Source organism: Phyllosticta citribraziliensis (assembly GCF_038025025.1).
Source record: "Phyllosticta citribraziliensis strain CPC 17464 chromosome Unknown J3D65scaffold_5, whole genome shotgun sequence".
Lineage (NCBI taxonomy): Eukaryota > Fungi > Ascomycota > Dothideomycetes > Botryosphaeriales > Phyllostictaceae > Phyllosticta > Phyllosticta citribraziliensis.
In genome coordinates, this window is record NW_027117342.1 from 1,262,040 (window position 1) to 1,282,605 (window position 20,566).

Here is a 20,566-nt window from a genome sequence, read left to right on the forward strand (position 1 = left end):
CGGTGGCCGATGGATCAGGGCCTTGTGCATGGAAGCACGGTTGTTTTGGTATCAATCAAACAGGTCCACACAGCGTGAGAATTAGTGAGATTCCCTATCTTGGATCCGGGGGCGCACGTAAGGAAGGTAGCTGGATGTAGGTACAGCTAGTTGGCCGAAGCTGTTAGCCGGGCTTGGCGCTGCAAAGGGGTGCACCAAACGTTCGGCCTCCAACTCCACCACTGCGAAACATCCCTGGCACCGCCCATGATTGCCAAGAGTCTCGCGTTATACCACTCTAAATTTGGTGTCTTCTTCCCGATCTCGTGTTGCAGCAAGTTGTCGCGACTCGCGAATATTGAACGACTGCCTTTCCAGTGAGCTCGATATGAATGTGTCTGCAGCTTGATTCCACTTGCCCTTAGAGTAGCATCCAAAATGATTTCCGCGCTTGTACTTGCTTTTGCTGCGTTGGCAGCCCTCACCATTTTCCTGGCATGGGCTTTTCTGTTACCGCCGAGCGACTTTCCGAAGAACATCCCCACCATTCCGTTTTACTACACGTTGATCCCCCTGTGCCGAGACGTCGATCAGGCTACGCTTTACCGAGAGTATCTGGAAGAGCCGCTGCGAAAGTACGGTGCTGTAAAGATATTCTTCGGGGCTCGCTGGAATATCCTCGTCCAGCGGCCAAAGTACGTGGCTGAAGTCTTCAAGTATGAGGACATTTATGCGAAGAGCGGCAACCAGAAGAAGATTCCCTACAGCGTCCTCGCGGAGTATACCGGCACCAACATCATCTCAGCCCACGGCGCCGACTGGAGGCTGTTTCGCTCTGTGATACAGCCTGGCTTGCAAGCAGACTTCAAGCCTGAACCGATCCTGAAGAATGCGCAACTCTTGTTGCAGCTGATACTCGAGGAGAATTCCAAGAAGCAGAGCGTCGTCGTTCCGCCCCTATTCCAGAGGTTTACCCTGGCAACTTTGTCCGAAGGACTCCTCGGCACCAGCTTCCAAACTCTGCAGTCACAAAATGCACCTCTCCATCGACTCCAATTGGGTGTGAAGCGCGAAATTTTCAAACCCCTTTTTCTCAACTTTCCATTTCTGGACCTGTTCAACGTTCCGAGCCGCCAGCGTGCGCGAATCCTCGTCAGAGACTTCACCACAGAGCTCTGCAACACGGTTCTCCAGAGCCATCAGCACAACTGCCATGAAAAGACCAATGAGTCGCTCGGATGCCGCATGGTGGACGCCTATCGGACGGGAATCTTGACCGAAAAGCAGTTCCGCCACAACATGATCAGCGTGTTCCTTGCCGGGCACGAGAACCCTCAGCTGCTGCTGGTCTCGACCATCTTCCTTCTTGGCGAACACCCCCAAGCCCAGGCTCGTCTACGCAGAGAAATCCTTCAGGCTGAGGGAAGCGGGACTCCCCTGCAAGACGTGCCATACTTCACCTCAATCCTTTACGAGGTCCTCAGGATGTATCCGCCCATCTCTCAGCTGATCAACCGGAAGACCACGGAGGCAGTTGTGCTCGGAGGCAACATTGCGATCCCCAAGGACACATATCTGGGGTATAACGCATATTCCACGGGCCGAGACAAGGTCTTTTGGGGCGAAGACGCAGACGATTTCAAGCCCGAGCGGTGGGGCACCACCAATGACGAGATCAACTCCCTGTACCGCAACGCAAACAGCAAAGCAGGGTTCATCGCCTTTCATGGTGGACGCCGAGCCTGTCTGGGGCAAAAGTTTGCTCTGTTCGAGGGCCGTCTTACGTTGGCGCTGCTGCTCAAAAATTTGCGGTGGACGATTGATCCCACCTGGCGGCGACGAATGACTCCAGTGAGTACCAGGAAGGTGTATAACCGAGAGTAAGCGCTAACATCAGATACAGGCTGGACCACTCTACCCTATGCTCTTGCGGGTAAAGTTTGAGGAATTGGAAACGGTTGCCATTGGGTCGAAAGCTTGAGTGGACGGCATTTTCCCTGGCACAAGTGGTCGTTCTATTTTCTCGTCGGGTATTGTATTTGGAAGCACTGGCCAAGAATTGGATCAGATTCTCTGCAAATGACGTCAAGAAGCTATTCCCAAAGTCTGCTGTGAATGGATAATTTTTGCTGCTCGAGTACTTGTGTCACGCCATTTCTTGATTTCAGATCTGTTTGGTCCAAGTGAATCGAGGAATTGTGAGAACCATCTGGATGGAGTGGCTGGATTCCACAAATCTGTGCAACACACTGGGCTAATCAAACGCCAGGTGCAGGTGTGTGGGTTACGTAGACCTGGGGAGCATTCCAACGCCGGGTGGTGGCTGAGCGGGTGTCCGGTTGGGCTGCAGCCCTAGGCTTCCGCGCCCCGTCCCGTAGCGTCAACCCATTCGCGCATCGAGGTTCCGACATCTGGTCAAACGGTGTGGAGCTCGGCATGTTCAGCACCATCCTGGCGTCCCAAGAGCGCCATGTGGCGGCCCAGCGGCGAAAGCATGGGCTCTGGCCCCCGGACCACGAGACAGAGGGCTCCGACAAGACGGCGAAGGCGGCGAAAAGTAGGAGAGAGGTCGTTGAGATTTACCGAACTCGGGCAAGCGAGCTGACGGTCGTCGGAGAGGCTGACAAGAGATGATGGTGTGAGCGGAGAAGCAGAGGGAGTTCGCCGTGGACGCGATTCATGGCTGAGGCACAGCGTGGAGTCGAGATGGTGGGTGTTGGTGGTGGACGGGAGAGACGTGAGAGTGAGAGAGAGAGGTGAGGTGGTGAGCCACGGCCGGGGGCTTGGACTGGACTGTGCTCTCCTCCTCTTCTTGGCGGGCTGTACATCTTCCAAAAACAACCCGGGCTGCGTCGACTGGCTGACACGCGTCGAGGCGGTGTATCGCTATTGGCTGCCCGCCCTATAGCCCATGATGCTTGGCCTATACCGCCCTTAGTCGCTAAAGGTCGTCCGCAGTCTCTGCCTCCATTTCGGCCCCAGAGTGACATCCAACGACTCGACGGTAAGCACCTTTCCTTTCCTCATGCCACCTTCCCCAGCCAACAGAGTCTTCACGGTGCTGCGGTTGGTGGACAAAATTCCTCATCCTCTCCAGGCTTCAACGACAGTGGGTGCAAGACTGCAAGTGCCGAATCTCACGTTTGCTCATCTACATGCAAGTACGGTAGGCAAAATGGGAAACATGGCCGCCCTACATCGTGTACTATTCTTGAATGCCTTCTGGGCCAATCACGGTAATTTCATCATGCGCCGTTTGTTCGACCTCACTGCACAGGGCTGAGGCACCTTGCGTCCTTTTCCTCGTGTAAGCCCTTTGCATTTCTGTCTGTCTCAATATAAAGTCTTGTTCAATGCTCTGCCCAAAGGTCAACGCACGTGCTCGCGCGTCCAGTCTCTCTCAAACTTCTCTGAAATGGGTCAATCCGACGCCGTCCGCGTGGACCAGAGCATCCCGGCTCCGACTCCGACTCCGGAAAAGACGACCATAGAACAACCAACACCTCCGTACTCTGCATTTCCACAATCCACTAGACGGCTCATCCTTTTCGCAGTCACCTGTGCAGGTTTCTTTGGACCATTGGCTGGGGCAGTCTATCTCCCAGCAATCCCTCTCTTTTCAAGCATATTCCACACAGAAGACGATGTCATCAGTGCCACCGTGTCAGTTTACATGGCAATTTTTGCCGTATCAGTACGTTATTTTCACAAACACCACGGGAAACTTGCTTACACAAATCCTACAGCCTCTCGCATGGGGAGCTTTTGCCGACCACAAAGGTCGCCGCCCAGTCTACCTCGTCTCTCTCGCCATATTCATCATAGCAAACGTGATTCTCGCCGCCGTTCCAGCCAACATCGGCGCTCTCTTCGTCCTTCGCATCTTTCAGGCAATTGGATCGAGTGCGGTTGCATCTGTCGGCGCCGGAACAGTGGCAGACGTTGTCGAGCCCAGCAAACGGGCATCCGCTTTATCCATCTTCTTCCTCGGTCCGCAACTTGGGCCAGTGCTGGGTCCGCTAATCGGCGGACAGTTTGCCGCGCCGGATCGTTGGCGCTGGTCTTTTGGATTTCTAGCCATTGGCACATCTGTCGCGTATGCCCTGATCGTTTTTTGTTTGCCAGAGACGCTACGAGCACTGGTGGGCAATGGACAAGGGTCCATCGCCAGTTCTGAAGGCTGGAAGATTCCTCCATTTATCCAACGACCAACCGTCGATCCCTCAGTCAAGCGGCCGCAGAAACCCAGCCTCAAGCTCTCGTTTACGCTGCTGTGTTACGTTCCCAACCTCATCATCACATGCAGCGGTGCGATTCAGTTTGCGGCGCTTTACTGCATCCTGGTCAGCTTTACACGCATGTGGAAAACACTGTACGGTTTCACAGAGGCTGAAGCGGGCTATGCATATCTTTGCCCAGGCGTTTTGCTCATCGTGGGCTCTCTCAGTAGCGGCAAGGTGTCTGACCGGTGGCGAGCTCGCGCCATCAAGGCTAGTCCGACGGGAAAAGTGCCCCCTGAGAGCCGCATAATTCTGCAGACGTTTGGCTACGCTCTTGCCGCAGCGGGGCTGTTGATGTTTGGTTGGTTTTGCGAGCACAAGATCCACCCCGCTGCGGTGATGATTGCTTCTGCCATTGGTAAGTGGTCTAGTATCCCCTGATCTTTGTCCTGAATCTGACAACGCGGTAGGTGCATTTGGTATGGGATGGGTGTTTGTCACGACAACTAGTTACCAGACCGAGTGCTACCCCAGCTATGGCGCCAGCCTAGTCGGACTCGGGCAGATGATGCGAAACATCGGAGGCGCAATTGCGGCAGTAGTGATCCAGCCGTTGATTGAAGCAATGGGTTATGGCTGGTGTTTTACCGGACTATCGATTTTGACATTCAGCTGTATCTTTGGGGTCATTTATCTCCGGTTCACAGGAGACTCGTGGCGCAAAAAACTGGAAGAGCGAACAAGAGCGACATCTTGAAGACATTGTTGAGGCGTTGGTGGTAGATTTGAGCGTTTAATCGCATAATGTATTTATCGATGATGGCGTAGATGGTTTGGGATCATGAGACAGTCTGATGCATCATCAGGCAAATGTTGTTGAGGACGGGCAAGAATGTTCCAACTTGAAATTGCCGTGGTGCATTTACCTAATCTAGTCGGCACATGCGTTGAGGATGCGTTGATGCGGGGTGTGGTGTCCTGTTTTGAGATTCCATTTGCAAATTGGAAAGAAAAGGTAGCGCCTGCCATGGCACCGTCCCGCAACCTCCATGAATCGCACAACCATAACCCTACATGTAGTACTGTGCTCAGCATCCATCACGTCTCGATGTGTTTCTCCTCCGCGTCCTCCTCTCAAGTCGAGCCATCGGCGACCAACCGTGATTCCATTATGCCCACACCATGTCGCCGCCCAGTTCTCACTCTGCGTTTGACCGGTCAGATCATGCAGCATACCTGCTCGCATCTTGTCTCCGACGGCAGCTTCCTTGGTTCCCAAGCCAAGGGACTATGCTACCACATTCAGTCTACTCTGTCTCAACCATCACCTGCCAAAATTTCTGTGCACCTCATCATTTCTGCGCCGTGGTTGAGTGCGCAAAGGCACGATCCCACCTGATCAACATTCTGTCTTTCGTCGTTCGGAGCTATTCTCTTATTTCCAGACCGCCGAGGATGACCAACGTTTCTTTAAAAGATCTCGATTTGTCGCGCGCAACGATGAATGGAGAAACCTTAAGAGACGAACGATTGCGAAAGGTAAGGAGCTCAAGCAATGCCTTGCTCCAACTTCGTTGACGACATACTCACTACTACTCCAAAAGCTGGATGATGGAATTGTTGAGGAGATTTCAACGGGCTTTACTGTAACCAAGCTCCTCATTTTCACCTTTCTTTCCAATGCCATCGGGCTCCTCCTTTTCGTCCTTCGTTTCGTAAAGAAGACTAGAAGGCCAAAGACCGTGGGGGAGATCCTTCCGGCGGATTTCAGTGCAACCGCGCTCCCCATTTCCGAGGTTCGTTTCATAGTGGAGACTGGAAGACCAGAGATCACGGATGCCACCGACATCTACAAGAACCTCCCGATCGAGCTAAAACTCCGTGTCTACAACCTGACTGCTCCGTTGGACTCGAAAACCATACCGCCTGATCTCGGCGACTATCAGCATCCTTACGTTCTGCTCAGCAAGACGCATTACCCACGCTCCAGCATCATATTTCCGTTCAAGCCGATTCCACAAGGAACGAATTCCGAGTCGGGCAAGCTCTTTCCTCGCCGGAGCCCAAAAACTCATCTGCAATGGATCAAGGTTCTGAGAGCTGATGTTTCTGTAGCGGCTAGGCATTGCAAAAGAAACCTCCGGCTATACGTCCGCGGCAGGGACCAAAACGGTAACTCAACGTTGATGAAGACAACCATGTCTCATTCCAATCTCAGCAACATACTTCTCGTCCTCTGGCGCGTGCATGGTTTCCCCAAACCTCTTATGGATGAGCAAAATGAGGTCTGGACATACCTCAACCACGTCCGTCTTCGATACTTGGAAGAGGTTGATCAGTTCCTCCTGGAGTCTGCCAGCAAAATGGGACTTTCTCCGCAGGCTCATAGAAGCCCCAAATACGCATGGCGATCTCTGGAAGAGCTCAAGGGGATAGGGATGGAGATGACGTTCCTCAGGATGGCTGTTTGGAATCTCCTACTCAATGGTATCCATGTGACGGCGTCTGGACGCACTGCGAAGCTCCGTGAGGCCGTGATGGCCAAGGAAATCCTAAAGTCACAAAAGCATGACAAGAAAGAAAGAAAGATGATGAGGGATATGATCCGCATGCTTTGTGCAAAGTCGCACACCACCACATCCTCCGTTCCATCTTGCTTCGGCGAGAATGGAGGCTTCCCACGCTGGCATTTTACGGGTGCTGGTCACACCTTTAACCAAAAAAGTCCAAGTCAACTGGCTCGTGCAGGATATCATGCCCATTTTCGTGGCATTCGTGGAAACGGCCTCTGTTCTTTGAAGCTTCCATCGATACAGACTCAAAGGGCCTCGCAGTGGCTCGGCGGTCTTCCACCAAGCCGTGACCGCTTCAAAATGTTTCACGACGTTTTGCCGCTGCGCCGTCGAGGAATCAGCAAGACCTTTCAACAATGGAGTCTCGAAAATTCGGGTGACGCAAGTTATACATTTATGCGTTTTGCGTTCTGGCACTGGGCGCACTGGAAAATCCCAGCAGACGAGACGCTCGGAATCCTGGGCATGGAGACAAAGGTTGTGAAGGCTGGATACAAGCCCGAATCAGGATACAAGAGCATCAGATTCCCCGTGCAAACCATTCGGTGTTCGATTGTATACTCCTACGTTGCGGTGTTCGAGGTAGCCGGCGTGGAGTGGGTGCAAGATGCTTGGAATTCTCTGGTGTCCATAGATAAAAGTATCAAACCCGTGACTCTTCGTAAAGGTTTACTTGACGCAATTTTGCCGGGACTTCCTTCCCGTATCGGAAAGCGGATACGTGACGGACTTTATCGTTTTGGCCGCAACATTTCTTTGGTATGGCGTTACAGACCAGCCCCATGGAGATTTCAGGACTTGTGGTTGAGGAGACAGGCTAGAAAATGGATCGAAAGACAGAACTCACTTTTGTTTGGGCTATTGGTGGGGTTCCTGAAGACGTTTTTCTTTGCTCTTGGTGGAGCACGGTATCTAGAAGAACTGGACAGACAGAGACAGGTCCACGGTCCAATATAGAAAAAGTCGCGAGGTTTGAAATGGGTTCCAAGATAGAGTGGTTTGCGCAAAGATAGACAGACATAGACAGAGGTAGACAGAGACAGATAGAGATAGACAGAAATATAATGGTTTTCTGATTCAAGTTTGGCCTGGTTCCTGTTGGGGTGTTTGCTACGTTGTAAGAAGATAACGTCAGCAGCTGCACATAGAAAATCCATTTTATCACTACCACGGGGTTTCGGCGAAACCGTTTTGCGGAGGGCAGGTGGATTCGTAGTTTCAACAATACAACGAAGTGTGCCTGTAAAACTGTGGGCAATGTTGCACGTACGTTTTTTGTTTGGCCAATCCAGATGTCCGTGACGGCAATGCTCGTAGGGAAGGACCAACATGTTTGTGACCAGCGCTCGTGAGCAAGGCTTGGTAGGCAAAGTCGTGGCACACATAACCCTGGCTCCTGCTCTCGTCGACTCTTGAATCTCTTGAATATGTGCTCTGGTCCAGGTTGGCTTGCTTGCTCCACACGTTTCGGTTGTTTAATGAAGCGTATGAATAACCCTGGTTGGTGAGACGGGTCTCCTACTACGTATTGTTGTACGGGCACCGACTTTTCGACAAAGCCTCCTTGGACGGACCTCGAGGTTTTCTGGGGTTCCTGTGGTGGCAAGCTCGTGGAAGGTGCTCATTCGAGTTCTCGTCAGGTTGGGTGCTCTGAGGCAGTCCCGTCGTCCGCACACACTCCACGCGAGGGCCGCACAAAAACCTCTTTGCTCCATCTTCGAGCTCTTCTCTTCCACCCTCCGCACCTACACCACACTGCACCTCAGCTTGAGGTGCTTCTATCTTCTCTTCTTGATCGCACCTCCGCCAGGGTGCCGCTTTCCCCTCTACCAGTCCTCATCGCGCACTCGCTCGTGCACCACGCGCTACTACAACCTGGGCGCGGTCGTGCTTCAGGTCTTCCTGCTTCCCGACGCTGAGAGGGGCGTCTGGATCGTTGCTCCGGGGGGCGGCTAGCTCATCAGAGGCTAATCGTCACTTTGCTTTCGAGACTGGGTTTTACTCGGGCATTGCTGCTTGGGGGGGCTTCTCTGTGGGACGCGTCGGCTCTAGAAGCGTATCTCACTTCAGACCTCTCTTGCAGTCGGAAGGGTCTTTGAGCTGTCAGGTGACTCTCCTTCATCCAAATGTCAGATGTCAAATCACTGACTGATGCCCGCATTCAGGTCGCCACGCTGCAAACTCCGCCTTGGCCTCACCTCCAGACCGGCTGCCGGGGTTTCGACTGCGATATTTGCTTGCTTGAATCGAGTTCCAGTCAGCAACCATTACGGATTTGAACACCCACTCCTCAAGTGAGGCTTTCAACATTACCACCACATCGATTTCTGTACATGACGTGCTTCGGAATCGACAATTCGACAACCCACTATGTCGGATCCAACTATCGATCTTGACGGAGTCGAAGTTTCCCACAAGGACATCGAAATCGCTAGAGATGGTGACCTCACAGTGAGGGTTATCGAATACGAGGAGATTGACAGCGACGGCAACATGGAACCAGCGTTTGCCACAGACTTCTGCGTCCAAAAAGAGATATTGAAGAAGCGTTCGCCTGTTTTCGCGTCTATGCTGGGACCCCATTGGCGTGAAGGCAAGCAAAAGCTCATCGAGCTACACGAGGACACAGGTATCAGCACGACAGCCATCCATGTGTGGTTGCGAATTTTCCATGGCGATGGAGATTCGAAGGAAACCTGTGGAAAGGTCAACCACGAACACCTTTGGCACGTATACGAAGCGGCCCAAAAGTATCGACTTGAAATCGACGACGCCAAAGCATGGTTCGATTTATGGTGGAACGCCCATGAGCTGGAAGTCGACTGTCGGATAGCAAACCAGCTTCTCTTTCCTTGCTGGGCCTTTCGTCACCTTCGCGCATTTGGATACGTAACGAAGATAGTCGTCTACAACGAGGCCGGCTACATTTCTCCGGTCAATCCGACCCCTCACAAGGACCTTCAGCTGCCCGACAAAATCCCTCGTAAGTCTGCTGTTGAGTGCGATTATGAATCCTCTGAGTTCAGCTGACAAAGCACAGAACAACTTAACAAAGCCAAGCTCAAATTGAAGGATACGGTCCAAAAGATGCTTTGGGAGCCCATGGCAGAATTCTTGCAGAAAGAAAGGAGCGGCTCTGAGGACAAGAGATTCGTCCAGCATCAACGGCGCCTGGTTCGGAAAAATATTTGGCCATCCGAGAAAGCTCGCGTCGACAATGGCATTGAGCACCTGCTCGAGCGCATTGAGTCCCTGAAAGTCGATCGGGCTGAGGAAAACTCCGACCTGCACGAATACACGCAGGGTGATCACCTTGACGCGAGTCTGGGACTGGCCGTTGAGAAGACAAGGACACAATTTGATGGGCTGTGCCTGAAGTGCATGGCCATGAGCGAGTCTGGTAGGGGAAAGTCAGATGAAGCCTATTTTGCGAAGAACCGTAGAAAGGACTGGGATGACGAGTGCCGCGACGAAGGAATGGACCACGGCGACGATTCGTGGTTCTTTTCTTATTTGGGCCGTCGTCCATTCACAGAGAGGCGCGAGTATTGGTGGGATTCCTGGAATGACGACCGATGGTGGTGATGCTCAGCCTCAAGCCATTGCTATGCCAAGGATCGACAGTGTGCGATTCAGCTTTGGGGTTGCCTTTGACGGCTCTGGACTATGAACATTGGAGGAGAAAGTTGCGAGTTGGACAATGGACGGAACAATGATTGTTGCCGAGGATAACGCTGGATGGCGAATAGCAAAGGGCTTTGGGAACCATGGGGAGAGTCAGTCCCGTAGGTAGCATATGCGTCGGGACAGCAGATAGAATGAAACAATGCCGACGTGGCGTTTGCACGCAATACAGGAAAGTCAGTGAAACGAATGGCAAGTTCCAAAATAAGGCCAAGCATCCCCAGGAGGTGTATTGGACGTCCAAGGTGTTTTGAAGTGAGCGGTGAGGTCAGGGCTCGGTAAGTGGTTCGGAAGCGTCGGCCCGCTGATAAGGTGAGATAGGTAGCCCACCCGGACCGCAGGGCCTGAGAGGTCAAAGCTCGGGGCGTTTGCGTCAGTCCGAGTCCGTGTCCTCGACCGGACTCGACACTCTCCCACCACCACACTCTCCTCCATCCACCGCTCTACCCTTTTCCACCTCTTTCTCGCCTACGGAGTCTACATGATCCCCCCGCCCAGCTCGCAATGCAACTTTGCTTCTTTGGGCCCTCGGATATTGCCAGTTCTTTTGCTCCGACTTGACATGCAGCTGGGCCTCTGCTGAGTACCTCTCTCAAGCTTTCGATTGGAAGCACGTCCACTCCGGCTCGCCAACCAGGTCGCCACTCGCTCGCTCACTTTCGACGCCTTCCATTCCGTGATCTGTCTTCTTGGCCGGCACCATGAAGCATCTCTACACCAACTTGCTCGATCGCGAGATCGGCCTGCGCAACAACAAGTACCGCCGAGTTCATGATCTCTACAGCGACAAGCAGTTCATACGTGACTTGGACATTGTCAACGAACTGAGTGGTCACACTGGATGTGTGAATGCTCTAAGGTGCGTGAAACCACCTCTTCATACATTCAATACTGACACGAATCGCTACGCAGTTGGTCCAAGTCTGGAGAACTCCTTGCCTCGGGCTCAGACGACCAAATGGTCAACATCCACAAGTACCTTCCTGAATCCTCTTCAAACCAATTCGACTTTAGTACCACCATTAGCACTGGCCACCGTGCCAACATATTCTCAGTGAAATTCATGCCCTACACCAACGACCGCACCATTGTTACCGCCGCCGGAGATTCCGAGGTCAGGATATTCGACATTGAATACTCTGGGGGCACACATGTTCCGGCTGGAAACGGCGGAAGATATGATGGAGTTCGCCTTCTCAGCGAGCGAGACGCCAATTGCAGGGTATTCAGATCTCACAGCGACCGAGTCAAGAGAATCGTAACGGAGCAGTCTCCGTGGCTGTTCTTGACATGTTCAGAAGACGGGGAAGTTCGGCAATGGGACCTCCGTCAGCCAGAGTCACACTATCCGGCTCCAGGCTCGTCTTCCCTTCGAAGCCACGACGACGAAGACAGGGTCCCTCCTCCCCTGATTTCTTACAAACGCTACAACCTCGATCTCAACACCATTTCGTGTTCTCCAAGCCAGCCGCACTACATTGCCCTTGGCGGCGCGCATCTACACTGCTTCTTGCACGATCGCAGAATGACTGGGCGTGATCGACTGCAAGAGAGGGGTGCTCCGCTGTCTTCGCCAGACAAGCTTTCCGACCACGATAGGGACTTGATGAGACAGGCCACGCAGTGCGTCCGCAAATTTGCCCCCAATGGACAGAAGCGGATGAAGCGAACGGACAATGGTCACATCACCGCTTGCAAGATCAGTGACCACAACCCAAATGAGATGATCGTGAGCTGGTCGGGCGAATGGATATACAGCTTCGACCTTGTCCGCAGCCCAGATGCAGACGAAAACCAGGATGCTGAAGAACACAAAAAGGCAAGAATGACGAAAGAATCCGTGATCCGCAAGCGCAAGCGGGCGAGGACAGGCTTGTCTCAGGCCAGCACAGAGCCGACCAGCTCGCGCCCCCGCACAGGTTCTGTGGAAGGGGATGAGGAAATGTCGCTGATGGTCCACTATGAAAATGGCCAGAGCGAGGAGATCCCAATCGAGGCGCCTCGTCCTCGTAGTCCTATTTCTGAAGCGCGCGAAGCAGTATTGCCCGAGTCACAGAGACAGAGCTTCCGTGTTGCGAAGAAGACAGTTAGCCTTCGTAAAAATCTTTTTACCCTGGGGACTCGCAAAGAACCATCAGACTCTGACCCAACTGGTTATGCCGTGCCCTTCACGTCCGTTCTGGGACTTGCTTCCTCCGTCCTGCCCGAGATGGACGAGATCTCCCGTAACTGGCACTATCCTGTCAACCCTTTGGATGTCGATGTGGCTTTCCAAAACAATCTAAGGGAAAAGCGCGGATCTGCTCGTCGCTTTGTGCAAGCGGCTGGCACCCTCGCTCGTGTCCTCGGAGGAAGACTACGAGCCGCTGGCGGTGATTCAAGCGCGATACTCGCAGACTTTGAGAAGATTGTTCCGGCTCCGAGGGAGCCAGCCGAGATACCTCGCCACGAACAGTTTGGGTATGACTTTTTGAAAGCCATTCTACTGTGGCTAGATAGTGGTGTGGGAACGCTCTTGGAAGGCTTTACCAGACCAAGAAACGTCTCAGCAGACTCCCGCCGCTTCCCCGTCCCCGAAGACGCGAGCATCGACGCCATAGACGAGCATCTGATTCCATATCTTCTCCAGCTTGCCGGCGAGGACCCCATCATAAATATTGATACTTCGCCATTTGAGGTTAACGAGAACCGCGTCGTGTTTCCGACTGAGAAGGCTGCTGTTATTGCCTTTGCCCAGGCTCTCAAAATTCCTTTTGCAGACTTGTCGAGCGCTGTTGTCCATTCTGCTTCTGGCGAGGGCAGCTCTGCACCAGAGGCACTCGGTGCTCAAGATCGAAAGGCCGCATTGAGATTCTGGGGCTTCAAGGTGGGCAGAGGAGTCTTGATGAATGCTGGCCAGCGCGTTGATTTTGCCTTTGTCGACAACGCTTTTGGCGGGCTGGGCCGCGGTGACGAAAGCGTCAGACAGGATGAGGAGACCATCAATAGGGCGCTGAGCACCGTCGACGCTGATTCTGATGACGACGATGTTGTCGAGAGCGCCAGACTTGTACGCCGTTCCAGGCCTGTGGTAGAGGGCACAGGATCCGAGTCGGCTTCACGAAATGAAGATACGGACATGGGAGACGACGAAGATGTCATTGCCATGGAAGACTTGCGCGACATCATGGGCGATAACGAGGACGAGGAGGAGGAGGATGAATACGATGATGACGACGACGAGCCTGGCGACTCTGATGAGGAGAGCGAGATGGAAGATGATGATGACGACGACGAGGATCTACCTTCGCGACAACTTCTGTTCCGGTCGGCATTCGAGCGTACAAGGCTCAAGGAGAAGGTCGAAATCGACAAGCCCTGCACACCGCACACACGTTTGTACCGTGGCCACTGCAATTGCAAGACGGTCAAGGATGTCAACTTTTTTGGTATGCAGGACGAGTACATCGTCAGTGGTAGCGATTCTGGCCATGTCTTCATCTGGGATAAGAAGACCAGTCGAGTTGTCAACATCCTCGAGGGAGATGGCGAGGTCGTCAACGTCGTGCAAGGCATGTTCAGCGGTATCTTTCGAAGGCGGCAAATACTAACTTTGAGCAGGCCATCCTTACGAACCCATGCTTGCAGTGTCTGGCATCGACCACAGCATCAAAATCTTCAGTCCAGACGCCCGCGCTCGCCGCAATGCCCGCCTTGGTGTTGGTGTTTCTCCTGCCGACTCCTCTACTTTTTCCTCAATATCCTTTGGCCGCATGCGTCGGCGCCATACTAGACAGTCAACATCCGCCCAAGAGAACGAGATTGACTCCTCATACGTACCTGAAGGTGACGAAGAAGAACCAGAGAGCGCTGCTCCGAACGGCCTTGCCAGTCGCCGCCGCATGCATGATGAGTACCGCATCACGTCCGAGAATGACGTCAACCGCGCTGGAGGAAGTAGAGAAAATTTCATAACGGTAAGTGCCCGGCACAAAACTTTCCGTCCCCTGTCTCGTGGAGGCGCTGAACGCTGCAGCAACTCTTTCGACTTATCCACGTCGACGAGGTTCTGCAGATGATGCAGAGCTGACATGTTCATCCAAGTTTTGAGTGGGTTGCTGATTATTTTTTGTTTTTGCAGCGGACGATGCTCGAAGAGTTGGCGCAACGATTTTACCTGGGCGCTGACGGCGATACCGATGCCGAGGACTTTGGAGGCCCACCACTGGTTGTCAGCGCAGAGCAAAACTGCGTTGTCATGTAACATACGTCCCTCCACCACGTGGGAGATAGCGGTAGGACTCTTTTCGACCTCTTCCTCTCACCTGCTTCAACTTTTCAATTCTCAGGGTGTGTTCTCAAATTCCTTCTTCCTCACCCCTTATTCTAAAGTTGGCACAATTCAAACTTCTTTTTACGTTTGCTTGACTTCCTGCAGTACATATGGAATCGCTTGTCTTGTAGGTGGTTGTCTGGACACTTGTGTTGATTCTGCCAGTGCGACTTGTACTCTCCATGTTGTTTCTGAGATCTGTTTTGCTGTGCATTTTCATCGTGGCGAGGAAAAGTTGCTGCTGTTGCGAAAGACTCGTCCGCTGGTTGCGTAGGGTTGATTTGAAGACTTGGTCACGTATCATGCGAAAAGGAAAGCACACAAAGGAGTGGATACAAAGGCATAGGTTTGAAAATGTGCTGTTGCTCCCACGCGGGAGGTCATGCTGAAGGTTATTAAAGAGTTTCACGGACAGGAGGATGCGGAGCTGCATGACCTGCGGGATATACTTGTTTACCTTGACTTCAATTTGGAACATGTGCGGTGGCACTAACGAACGGCTCATTGAACGGGAAATTTGCTGTAGGTACTCACACGAAGTCTGGAAGCCTTCATGACCCACTCTCTTTCATAAACTCACCGAATCCCTGGCACCGTGCACGCATCAAGGGTCAGGATCATTGTGTCCGCGACTCTTTGACAAGCACAACGAAGGCTCCTGATGACACCGTGACCCGAACAGCATTGAATCCAACTTCGAAGCGCCCAGTTTGCAACGATATATATTCCACCACCCTCCACTCTGTGCCTGGATATCTTGTCCTTCAATTCGAGGCTCCATTAACTAAATAATCGAGAAGATCAATCTGACTGACTTATTGTACTCAACACTCGTCAGAAAACCGAAGGATTCTTTTTCTGGCAGACGCGCAATGTGCGCAATGTGCAAATGCCAAATCGCCGTCTACCACTGCGGCCACGAAGTCACTTTCCTACGCCACATATGCCCCTTTTCCCACATCGACGCCGGCGCGGACACCGCTAGTATCAGCACCAGCAATGGCAGCATCGCCAGCAACACCCCATCACCATCACAAACCACAAGCACGCCATTATCCTCGCAATCCACGCCCCTTACTGTACCCCCGTCCCCGCCACTAACAAAACACTACACGCACCTCCCCACACGCTGCAGCCCCAGCTGCCCCTACATCCGCCCTCCATCAGCATACCTTGCGATGCGCGTGGGCCGCGACAGCGACGGCGCGTGGCTGCGTGACGAGGCGACTGGACGCGTCCTGGGGCCCGCGGCGAGGATCGATCCGGCGGTCAGCACGGCGCCGCATCGTTGTGCGTTGAAGATGGGCGAGGGCGGAGTTGGTGGGAGAGAGGGTGATGTCGTGTTTGTGTACGGTGTTTGCAGGGTCTGCGATTTGGGGTATGAGGGGAGGGTTGAGAAGGCGTGGGATGGTGAGAAGGGGGGAGCGAGGGGGAACGGAGAAGGGGGACTGGCGAGGGTGGAGATGGAGGCGTTTCGGAGGGGGCGCGTGGATTGGTAGTTGAGCGAGAGAGTGGTTGAAGGCGAAGACGGTGGATGATTCCTTTTACATTGGCATGAATCTACGTCTACCTTTTCAGCTGCATCTGAGCAAAACCATTTTGATTGCTTTTATGTGTCCTCTCACTTAGCCAAAACTCCCATTTCTCATGCAAGAGATGTACCTGAAACCTCTGTAGATAACATCCCAGCTTATCACTGCTGCGCGGCGCCGCCGATGGCCGTCTGAACAGCCTTGACAGCCTCCGCGAGCTTCTGTCCCTCGATCAAGATCAAGTGGCCTTGAGGCTTGATGCCCAACTCCTGGAAAGCTCTTTTCGCATCGCTCGCACCCTCGTCGGCCTGTCTCGTGTACTCAAAGTTTGCGTGCGCCAGCGCATGCTTGTGCAAGAGCTCGTCCTCGGGATGGAAGAAGAAGGTCTCGCCCGCGCCGTCGCCCTTGTTCTTCTTCTTCGGCCTGCTGTCTTCCATGTCCAGCTTCGACTCAACCTCGGCGTACGTCTTGGAAAGGATGAGGTAGTGCGTGAAGTTGTAGGGCTCCTTTGCGTCGATCGCCCACTGCATCTCTTCCAAAAGCATGTTGTACATGGGAGGAACAATCTCGGAAGGCATGTTGATGAAGCGCTCGGTCAGGATCAGTCCAACCTGTGCGGAGGAGTTTTCGGGAGACAGTAGGGACGGCAGTTGGGAGAACGAAGGCTCTAAGGCGGCCTTTTCGACAAAGTACTTGGCGAGGTCCTTGATCACTTGCTTGTCCTACATCGTGTTAGGAAAGATTCCGAAATTGGCCGCAGGAACCATACCTTGTGCTCTTGCATGTTGAGCACAGTCAGAAAGGCATACGGATCCGACTCAATACCGTCCACCTTGACGGTGGATCCCAGGAGCGGTTGGGCGACAATCATGTCGGCGAGCTCGGAGAGGTTGAACAGCTGGTTGTCGATGTCCAGCAGCTGGCGCAGGAGAGTCTTGAGCCCGTGGAAGTCGACCTCCGGGTTCGGGTCAAACCATTCAAAGTCGACATCGAGCATTTCCATTTCCTAGCTTGCGTCTCCCATCAGCAGGTCGTTTGCAAGGTTATTTTGTACGGCGCAGGTAGACTGACCTCGTCGCTGGAGGAGTCGTCATCCTGCTTGATGGCTGGCGCATCAGCGAGCTCCTCGGGATCCTTTCTCTTCTTGCTCTTGACCATGGTTGTTGATTGTGGGGTGTGGTGATGGTGGATCGTTGGTGCAGCTCCGGCGGCGTTCCATAGCGCTCAAAATTGGGGCCCAAGTAGTGATGGCCGGTGTTTGGGAGCGTCATTGCGCAGCTTGCGGCCACAACATCGGCCGCTTATCTTATCGCCTTGACGCGAGGTCAGTTTCCGCGGCGAAAAAAAAGTTGGCGCGTCACCCGCTCACTCTTCTCCTCTGCGTCTGCAAACCTTTCCAGTCCGCAGAACGCAACACCACTAGACACCATGGGTAGCACCGGCGAACTTCCGATTGAGCCTCACAAGACGTTCGACACCATTCTGGTGTTGGACTTCGGTACACACCACCAGTCGAACGCTCCGAGAGCGCATTATGACTAACAGTAAACAAAGGCTCCCAGTACTCCCACCTGATAACCCGCCGCCTGCGCGAGCTCAATGTCTACTCGGAGATGCTGCCGTGCACCCAAAAGATTGCCGACCTGACCTGGAAGCCCAAGGGTGTCATTCTGTCCGGCTCGCCCTACTCGGTCTACAAGGAGGGTTCCCCTCACGCCGACCCCGCCGTTTTTGAACTGGGCGTTCCCATTCTCGGAATCTGTTACGGTCTGCAGGAGATTGCGTGGCAGCAGGGCAACAACGTGTGCGCTGGTGACAAGAAGGAATACGGCCACGCTTTCCTGAAGGTTGAGAAGCATCCCGGAAAGGCTCCGCACGTCGACAAGCTCTTCCAGGGTCTCGAGCAGGATCTCGAGGTGTGGATGTCGCACGGTGACAAGCTTTCTGCCCTCCCCAAGGACTTTGCAATTCTTGCGACCACCTCCAACGCTCCGTTTGCTGGAATTGCTCACGAGCAAAAGGAGTGGTACGGCATCCAGTTCCACCCCGAGGTCACCCACTCGAAGAAGGGCAAGGAGGTCCTCCACAACTTCGCCGTCGGCATCTGCAAGGCGAACCAGAACTGGACCATGTCCAAGTTTGTGGACCAGGAGATTGACCGCATCAGGGCGCTCGTTGGCGACAAGGGACAGGTCATTGGTGCCGTCAGTGGTGGTGTGGACTCTACCGTTGCCGCCAAGCTGATGCAAAAGGCCATTGGCAGCCGCTTCCACGCTGTCTTGGTCGACAACGGCTTGCTCAGGCTCAACGAGGCCAAGACTGTGAAGGAGACGCTTGGTGAGCACCTGGGCATCAACCTGAAGGTGGTCGACGCCAGTGACCGCTTCCTCGGCAAGCTCAAGGGCATCCACGACGACCCAGAGAAGAAGCGCAAGGTTATCGGCAACACCTTCATCGAAGTGTTCCAGGAGGAGGCCAAGAAGATTGCGGCCGAGGCGCACAACACCTCGGACGAGGGCGAAATCGAATGGCTTCTCCAGGGCACGCTTTACCCCGATGTCATTGAAAGCATTTCCTTCAAGGGCCCGAGTGCTACCATCAAGACGCACCACAACGTTGGTGGTCTGCTTGAGGGCATGCACCTGAAGCTCATTGAACCTCTTCGCGAGCTGTTCAAGGACGAAGTCCGCGCACTCGGCATGCAACTGGGCATCCCAGAGGAGCTGGTCTGGCGCCACCCCTTCCCCGGTCCTGGTATTGGCATCCGTGTTCTCGGCGAGGTCACTCCTGAGCAAGTTCGCATTGCTCGTCACGCCGACTACATTTTCATTGAGGAGATCAAGGCGGCAGGTCTTTACAGGAAGACGAGCCAGGCGTTTGCTGCACTTCTGCCCGTCAAGGCTGTCGGTGTCATGGGCGACCAGCGCGTGCACGCCCAGGTCATTGCTCTCCGGGCTGTTGAGACGACGGACTTTATGACTGCGGACTGGTATCCGTTTGACGGTGATTTCTTGAAGAGGGTGAGCAGGAGGATTGTAAACGAGGTTGACGGCGTGTGCCGCGTGGTTTACGACAGTAAGCTTTCTGCAGAAGAGCGCCGGGCTACATTTGCTGACGAGACACAGTTACGAGCAAGCCCCCGGGAACGATTGAGATGGAGTAGAAATGGAGCACCACGAGGAGAATCGGTCGGACATGAATGGGCGTTTGGGGATTTGGGATGGCTTTTAGACACATGTAGAACATGCCGCGTGGTGGCACCACAGCAATGCAAACGTCTCGATACCCAGCCCAGGGGCAGCATCAGCATCGTCATCAGCGCCGATGGGCACGGTAGCGGATCGGACGCAGGAGCGGGGACGGGTTGACGCCATTGACCTGCATTCCCGGTCCTTGGCGGGGGCCCGATGGATGGTCGACCTGTGACGTCAGTGCCCGGACAGCATGTTAAATATGGCGTTTGGCTTGCACACGTCTCACAACTCAGCATCACACACATCTCTCTCCCAAACTCTCAACAACTCTACGCAATCCACGAACCCTTCCAATTCCAACAACCAACACACCTCCAACAACCATCATGTCTTCCAACGTCGGCTCCCACAACATCTACGAGGATGGCGACCAGCGCAACTACAAGCAGAGCGAGATCAACGAGATGAACGAAGCCCAGAGGTTCAAGGAGGGTCAGGCCAACAGCCACCTGTCTCTCGACTCCAGTAAGTCACCATGAAGCTTCCCGCGGTTGGACACCATCCTAACAGTTATCTTGCAGAGGACGAGCGCTCAATTGCCAACAAGCTCGCCCGCGAGGAGCACCGTCAGAAGGAGTCGGAGCCTAAGGACTTCGAGAAGGTTCAGCTTGAGCACGACGCCAGACTACCGGTACGTAGAGACTGCGCCTCACCACCAGATCACAAAGCTTATACTAACTTTTGCGTAGGCTGCGTCCCACGGCAACAAACCGAGCAAGGGTGCAAAGATCGACCAGGAGCTCCGTGAGGAGGACGAGGCTGCCGCTTCGCACAAGGGCTCCTGGGGCTCGAAGAAGCAATAAGCCAGATATCCTCTACATGATGTAACAAAAAGGCGTCTGGGATGGTTAGAGGCATTGGGAGTTGCAAAATGCTGGATACCTGAGATCTAATGACATGATGATATTTCCACGTCAAAATCGACGTCCCGATACGCTGTGCATGTAATGTGCTGGAAAATGATGACACAACCTGGTTGAGAATTGGAGACAGGAGTTTATGCCCCACCAAC

General features: G+C 53.7%; 8 protein-coding genes across 8 annotated transcripts; 7 read left to right on the forward strand and 1 right to left on the reverse strand.

The window, feature by feature from the left end:
* The first annotated feature begins 242 nt into the window (after nt 1-242).
* J3D65DRAFT_622076 (cytochrome P450) lies at nt 243-2,067 on the forward strand. The gene is made up of 2 exons (XM_066800029.1): nt 243-1,830; nt 1,883-2,067. The coding sequence occupies exons 1-2, from the start codon at nt 418-420 to the stop codon at nt 1,958-1,960; spliced, it is 1,491 nt and encodes a 496-aa protein (XP_066656150.1). The 5' UTR covers nt 243-417; the 3' UTR covers nt 1,961-2,067.
* A 1,277-nt stretch (nt 2,068-3,344) lies between these two features.
* J3D65DRAFT_622079 (major facilitator superfamily domain-containing protein) lies at nt 3,345-5,223 on the forward strand. Its single transcript, XM_066800030.1, has 3 exons — nt 3,345-3,673; nt 3,726-4,617; nt 4,670-5,223. The coding sequence occupies exons 1-3, from the start codon at nt 3,395-3,397 to the stop codon at nt 4,954-4,956; spliced, it is 1,458 nt and encodes a 485-aa protein (XP_066656151.1). The 5' UTR covers nt 3,345-3,394; the 3' UTR covers nt 4,957-5,223.
* An 84-nt stretch (nt 5,224-5,307) lies between these two features.
* On the forward strand, nt 5,308-7,833 carry J3D65DRAFT_622080 (uncharacterized protein). Its single transcript, XM_066800031.1, has 2 exons — nt 5,308-5,738; nt 5,804-7,833. The coding sequence occupies exons 1-2, from the start codon at nt 5,382-5,384 to the stop codon at nt 7,727-7,729; spliced, it is 2,283 nt and encodes a 760-aa protein (XP_066656152.1). The 5' UTR covers nt 5,308-5,381; the 3' UTR covers nt 7,730-7,833.
* A 1,309-nt stretch (nt 7,834-9,142) lies between these two features.
* J3D65DRAFT_694829 (uncharacterized protein) lies at nt 9,143-10,420 on the forward strand (the record flags this gene model as incomplete). Its single annotated transcript, XM_066803989.1, has 2 exons — nt 9,143-9,755; nt 9,813-10,420. 2 exons carry the CDS (start codon nt 9,143-9,145, stop codon nt 10,355-10,357), a joined length of 1,158 nt encoding a protein of 385 aa, XP_066656153.1. The 3' UTR covers nt 10,358-10,420.
* Nucleotides 10,421-11,024: 604 nt separating this feature from the next.
* Nucleotides 11,025-14,746, forward strand: J3D65DRAFT_329320 (WD repeat-containing protein). The gene is made up of 4 exons (XM_066795406.1): nt 11,025-11,315; nt 11,369-14,007; nt 14,057-14,412; nt 14,577-14,746. The coding sequence occupies exons 1-4, from the start codon at nt 11,158-11,160 to the stop codon at nt 14,697-14,699; spliced, it is 3,276 nt and encodes a 1,091-aa protein (XP_066656154.1). The 5' UTR covers nt 11,025-11,157; the 3' UTR covers nt 14,700-14,746.
* Nucleotides 14,747-16,307: 1,561 nt separating this feature from the next.
* J3D65DRAFT_622090 (p21-C-terminal region-binding protein-domain-containing protein) lies at nt 16,308-17,632 on the reverse strand. Its single transcript, XM_066800032.1, has 3 exons — nt 17,372-17,632; nt 17,070-17,306; nt 16,308-17,022 (listed from the first exon to the last, which is right to left on the reverse strand). Exons 1-3 carry the CDS (start codon nt 17,456-17,458, stop codon nt 16,462-16,464), a joined length of 885 nt encoding a protein of 294 aa, XP_066656155.1. The 5' UTR covers nt 17,459-17,632; the 3' UTR covers nt 16,308-16,461.
* Nucleotides 17,633-17,668: 36 nt separating this feature from the next.
* J3D65DRAFT_622092 (GMP synthase subunit B) lies at nt 17,669-19,790 on the forward strand. Its single transcript, XM_066800033.1, has 3 exons — nt 17,669-17,798; nt 17,855-19,375; nt 19,426-19,790. The coding sequence occupies exons 1-3, from the start codon at nt 17,729-17,731 to the stop codon at nt 19,461-19,463; spliced, it is 1,629 nt and encodes a 542-aa protein (XP_066656156.1). The 5' UTR covers nt 17,669-17,728; the 3' UTR covers nt 19,464-19,790.
* J3D65DRAFT_622097 (uncharacterized protein) lies at nt 19,791-20,474 on the forward strand. The gene is made up of 3 exons (XM_066800034.1): nt 19,791-20,019; nt 20,076-20,185; nt 20,244-20,474. Exons 1-3 carry the CDS (start codon nt 19,881-19,883, stop codon nt 20,355-20,357), a joined length of 363 nt encoding a protein of 120 aa, XP_066656157.1. The 5' UTR covers nt 19,791-19,880; the 3' UTR covers nt 20,358-20,474.
* Nucleotides 20,475-20,566: the final 92 nt, after the last annotated feature.

Coding starts and splice junctions, on each gene's coding strand:
- J3D65DRAFT_622097 (XM_066800034.1), top strand. CDS start 19,881: ATGTCTTCCAACGTCGGCTCCCACAACATCTACGAGGATGGCGACCAG. Junction 20,020..20,075: donor CCACCTGTCTCTCGACTCCA/GTAAGTCACCAT, acceptor GTTATCTTGCAG/AGGACGAGCGCTCAATTGCC. Junction 20,186..20,243: donor AGCACGACGCCAGACTACCG/GTACGTAGAGAC, acceptor ACTTTTGCGTAG/GCTGCGTCCCACGGCAACAA.
- J3D65DRAFT_622079 (XM_066800030.1), top strand. CDS start 3,395: ATGGGTCAATCCGACGCCGTCCGCGTGGACCAGAGCATCCCGGCTCCG. Junction 3,674..3,725: donor TGGCAATTTTTGCCGTATCA/GTACGTTATTTT, acceptor CAAATCCTACAG/CCTCTCGCATGGGGAGCTTT. Junction 4,618..4,669: donor GATGATTGCTTCTGCCATTG/GTAAGTGGTCTA, acceptor ACAACGCGGTAG/GTGCATTTGGTATGGGATGG.
- J3D65DRAFT_622092 (XM_066800033.1), top strand. CDS start 17,729: ATGGGTAGCACCGGCGAACTTCCGATTGAGCCTCACAAGACGTTCGAC. Junction 17,799..17,854: donor CATTCTGGTGTTGGACTTCG/GTACACACCACC, acceptor CAGTAAACAAAG/GCTCCCAGTACTCCCACCTG. Junction 19,376..19,425: donor GTGCCGCGTGGTTTACGACA/GTAAGCTTTCTG, acceptor GACGAGACACAG/TTACGAGCAAGCCCCCGGGA.
- J3D65DRAFT_329320 (XM_066795406.1), top strand. CDS start 11,158: ATGAAGCATCTCTACACCAACTTGCTCGATCGCGAGATCGGCCTGCGC. Junction 11,316..11,368: donor GGATGTGTGAATGCTCTAAG/GTGCGTGAAACC, acceptor ATCGCTACGCAG/TTGGTCCAAGTCTGGAGAAC. Junction 14,008..14,056: donor GGTCGTCAACGTCGTGCAAG/GCATGTTCAGCG, acceptor AACTTTGAGCAG/GCCATCCTTACGAACCCATG.
- J3D65DRAFT_622080 (XM_066800031.1), top strand. CDS start 5,382: ATGTCGCCGCCCAGTTCTCACTCTGCGTTTGACCGGTCAGATCATGCA. Junction 5,739..5,803: donor GAGACGAACGATTGCGAAAG/GTAAGGAGCTCA, acceptor CTACTCCAAAAG/CTGGATGATGGAATTGTTGA.
- J3D65DRAFT_622090 (XM_066800032.1), bottom strand. CDS start 17,458: ATGGTCAAGAGCAAGAAGAGAAAGGATCCCGAGGAGCTCGCTGATGCG. Junction 17,307..17,371: donor ACGACTCCTCCAGCGACGAG/GTCAGTCTACCT, acceptor GACGCAAGCTAG/GAAATGGAAATGCTCGATGT. Junction 17,023..17,069: donor TCAACATGCAAGAGCACAAG/GTATGGTTCCTG, acceptor AACACGATGTAG/GACAAGCAAGTGATCAAGGA.
- J3D65DRAFT_622076 (XM_066800029.1), top strand. CDS start 418: ATGATTTCCGCGCTTGTACTTGCTTTTGCTGCGTTGGCAGCCCTCACC. Junction 1,831..1,882: donor GGCGGCGACGAATGACTCCA/GTGAGTACCAGG, acceptor CATCAGATACAG/GCTGGACCACTCTACCCTAT.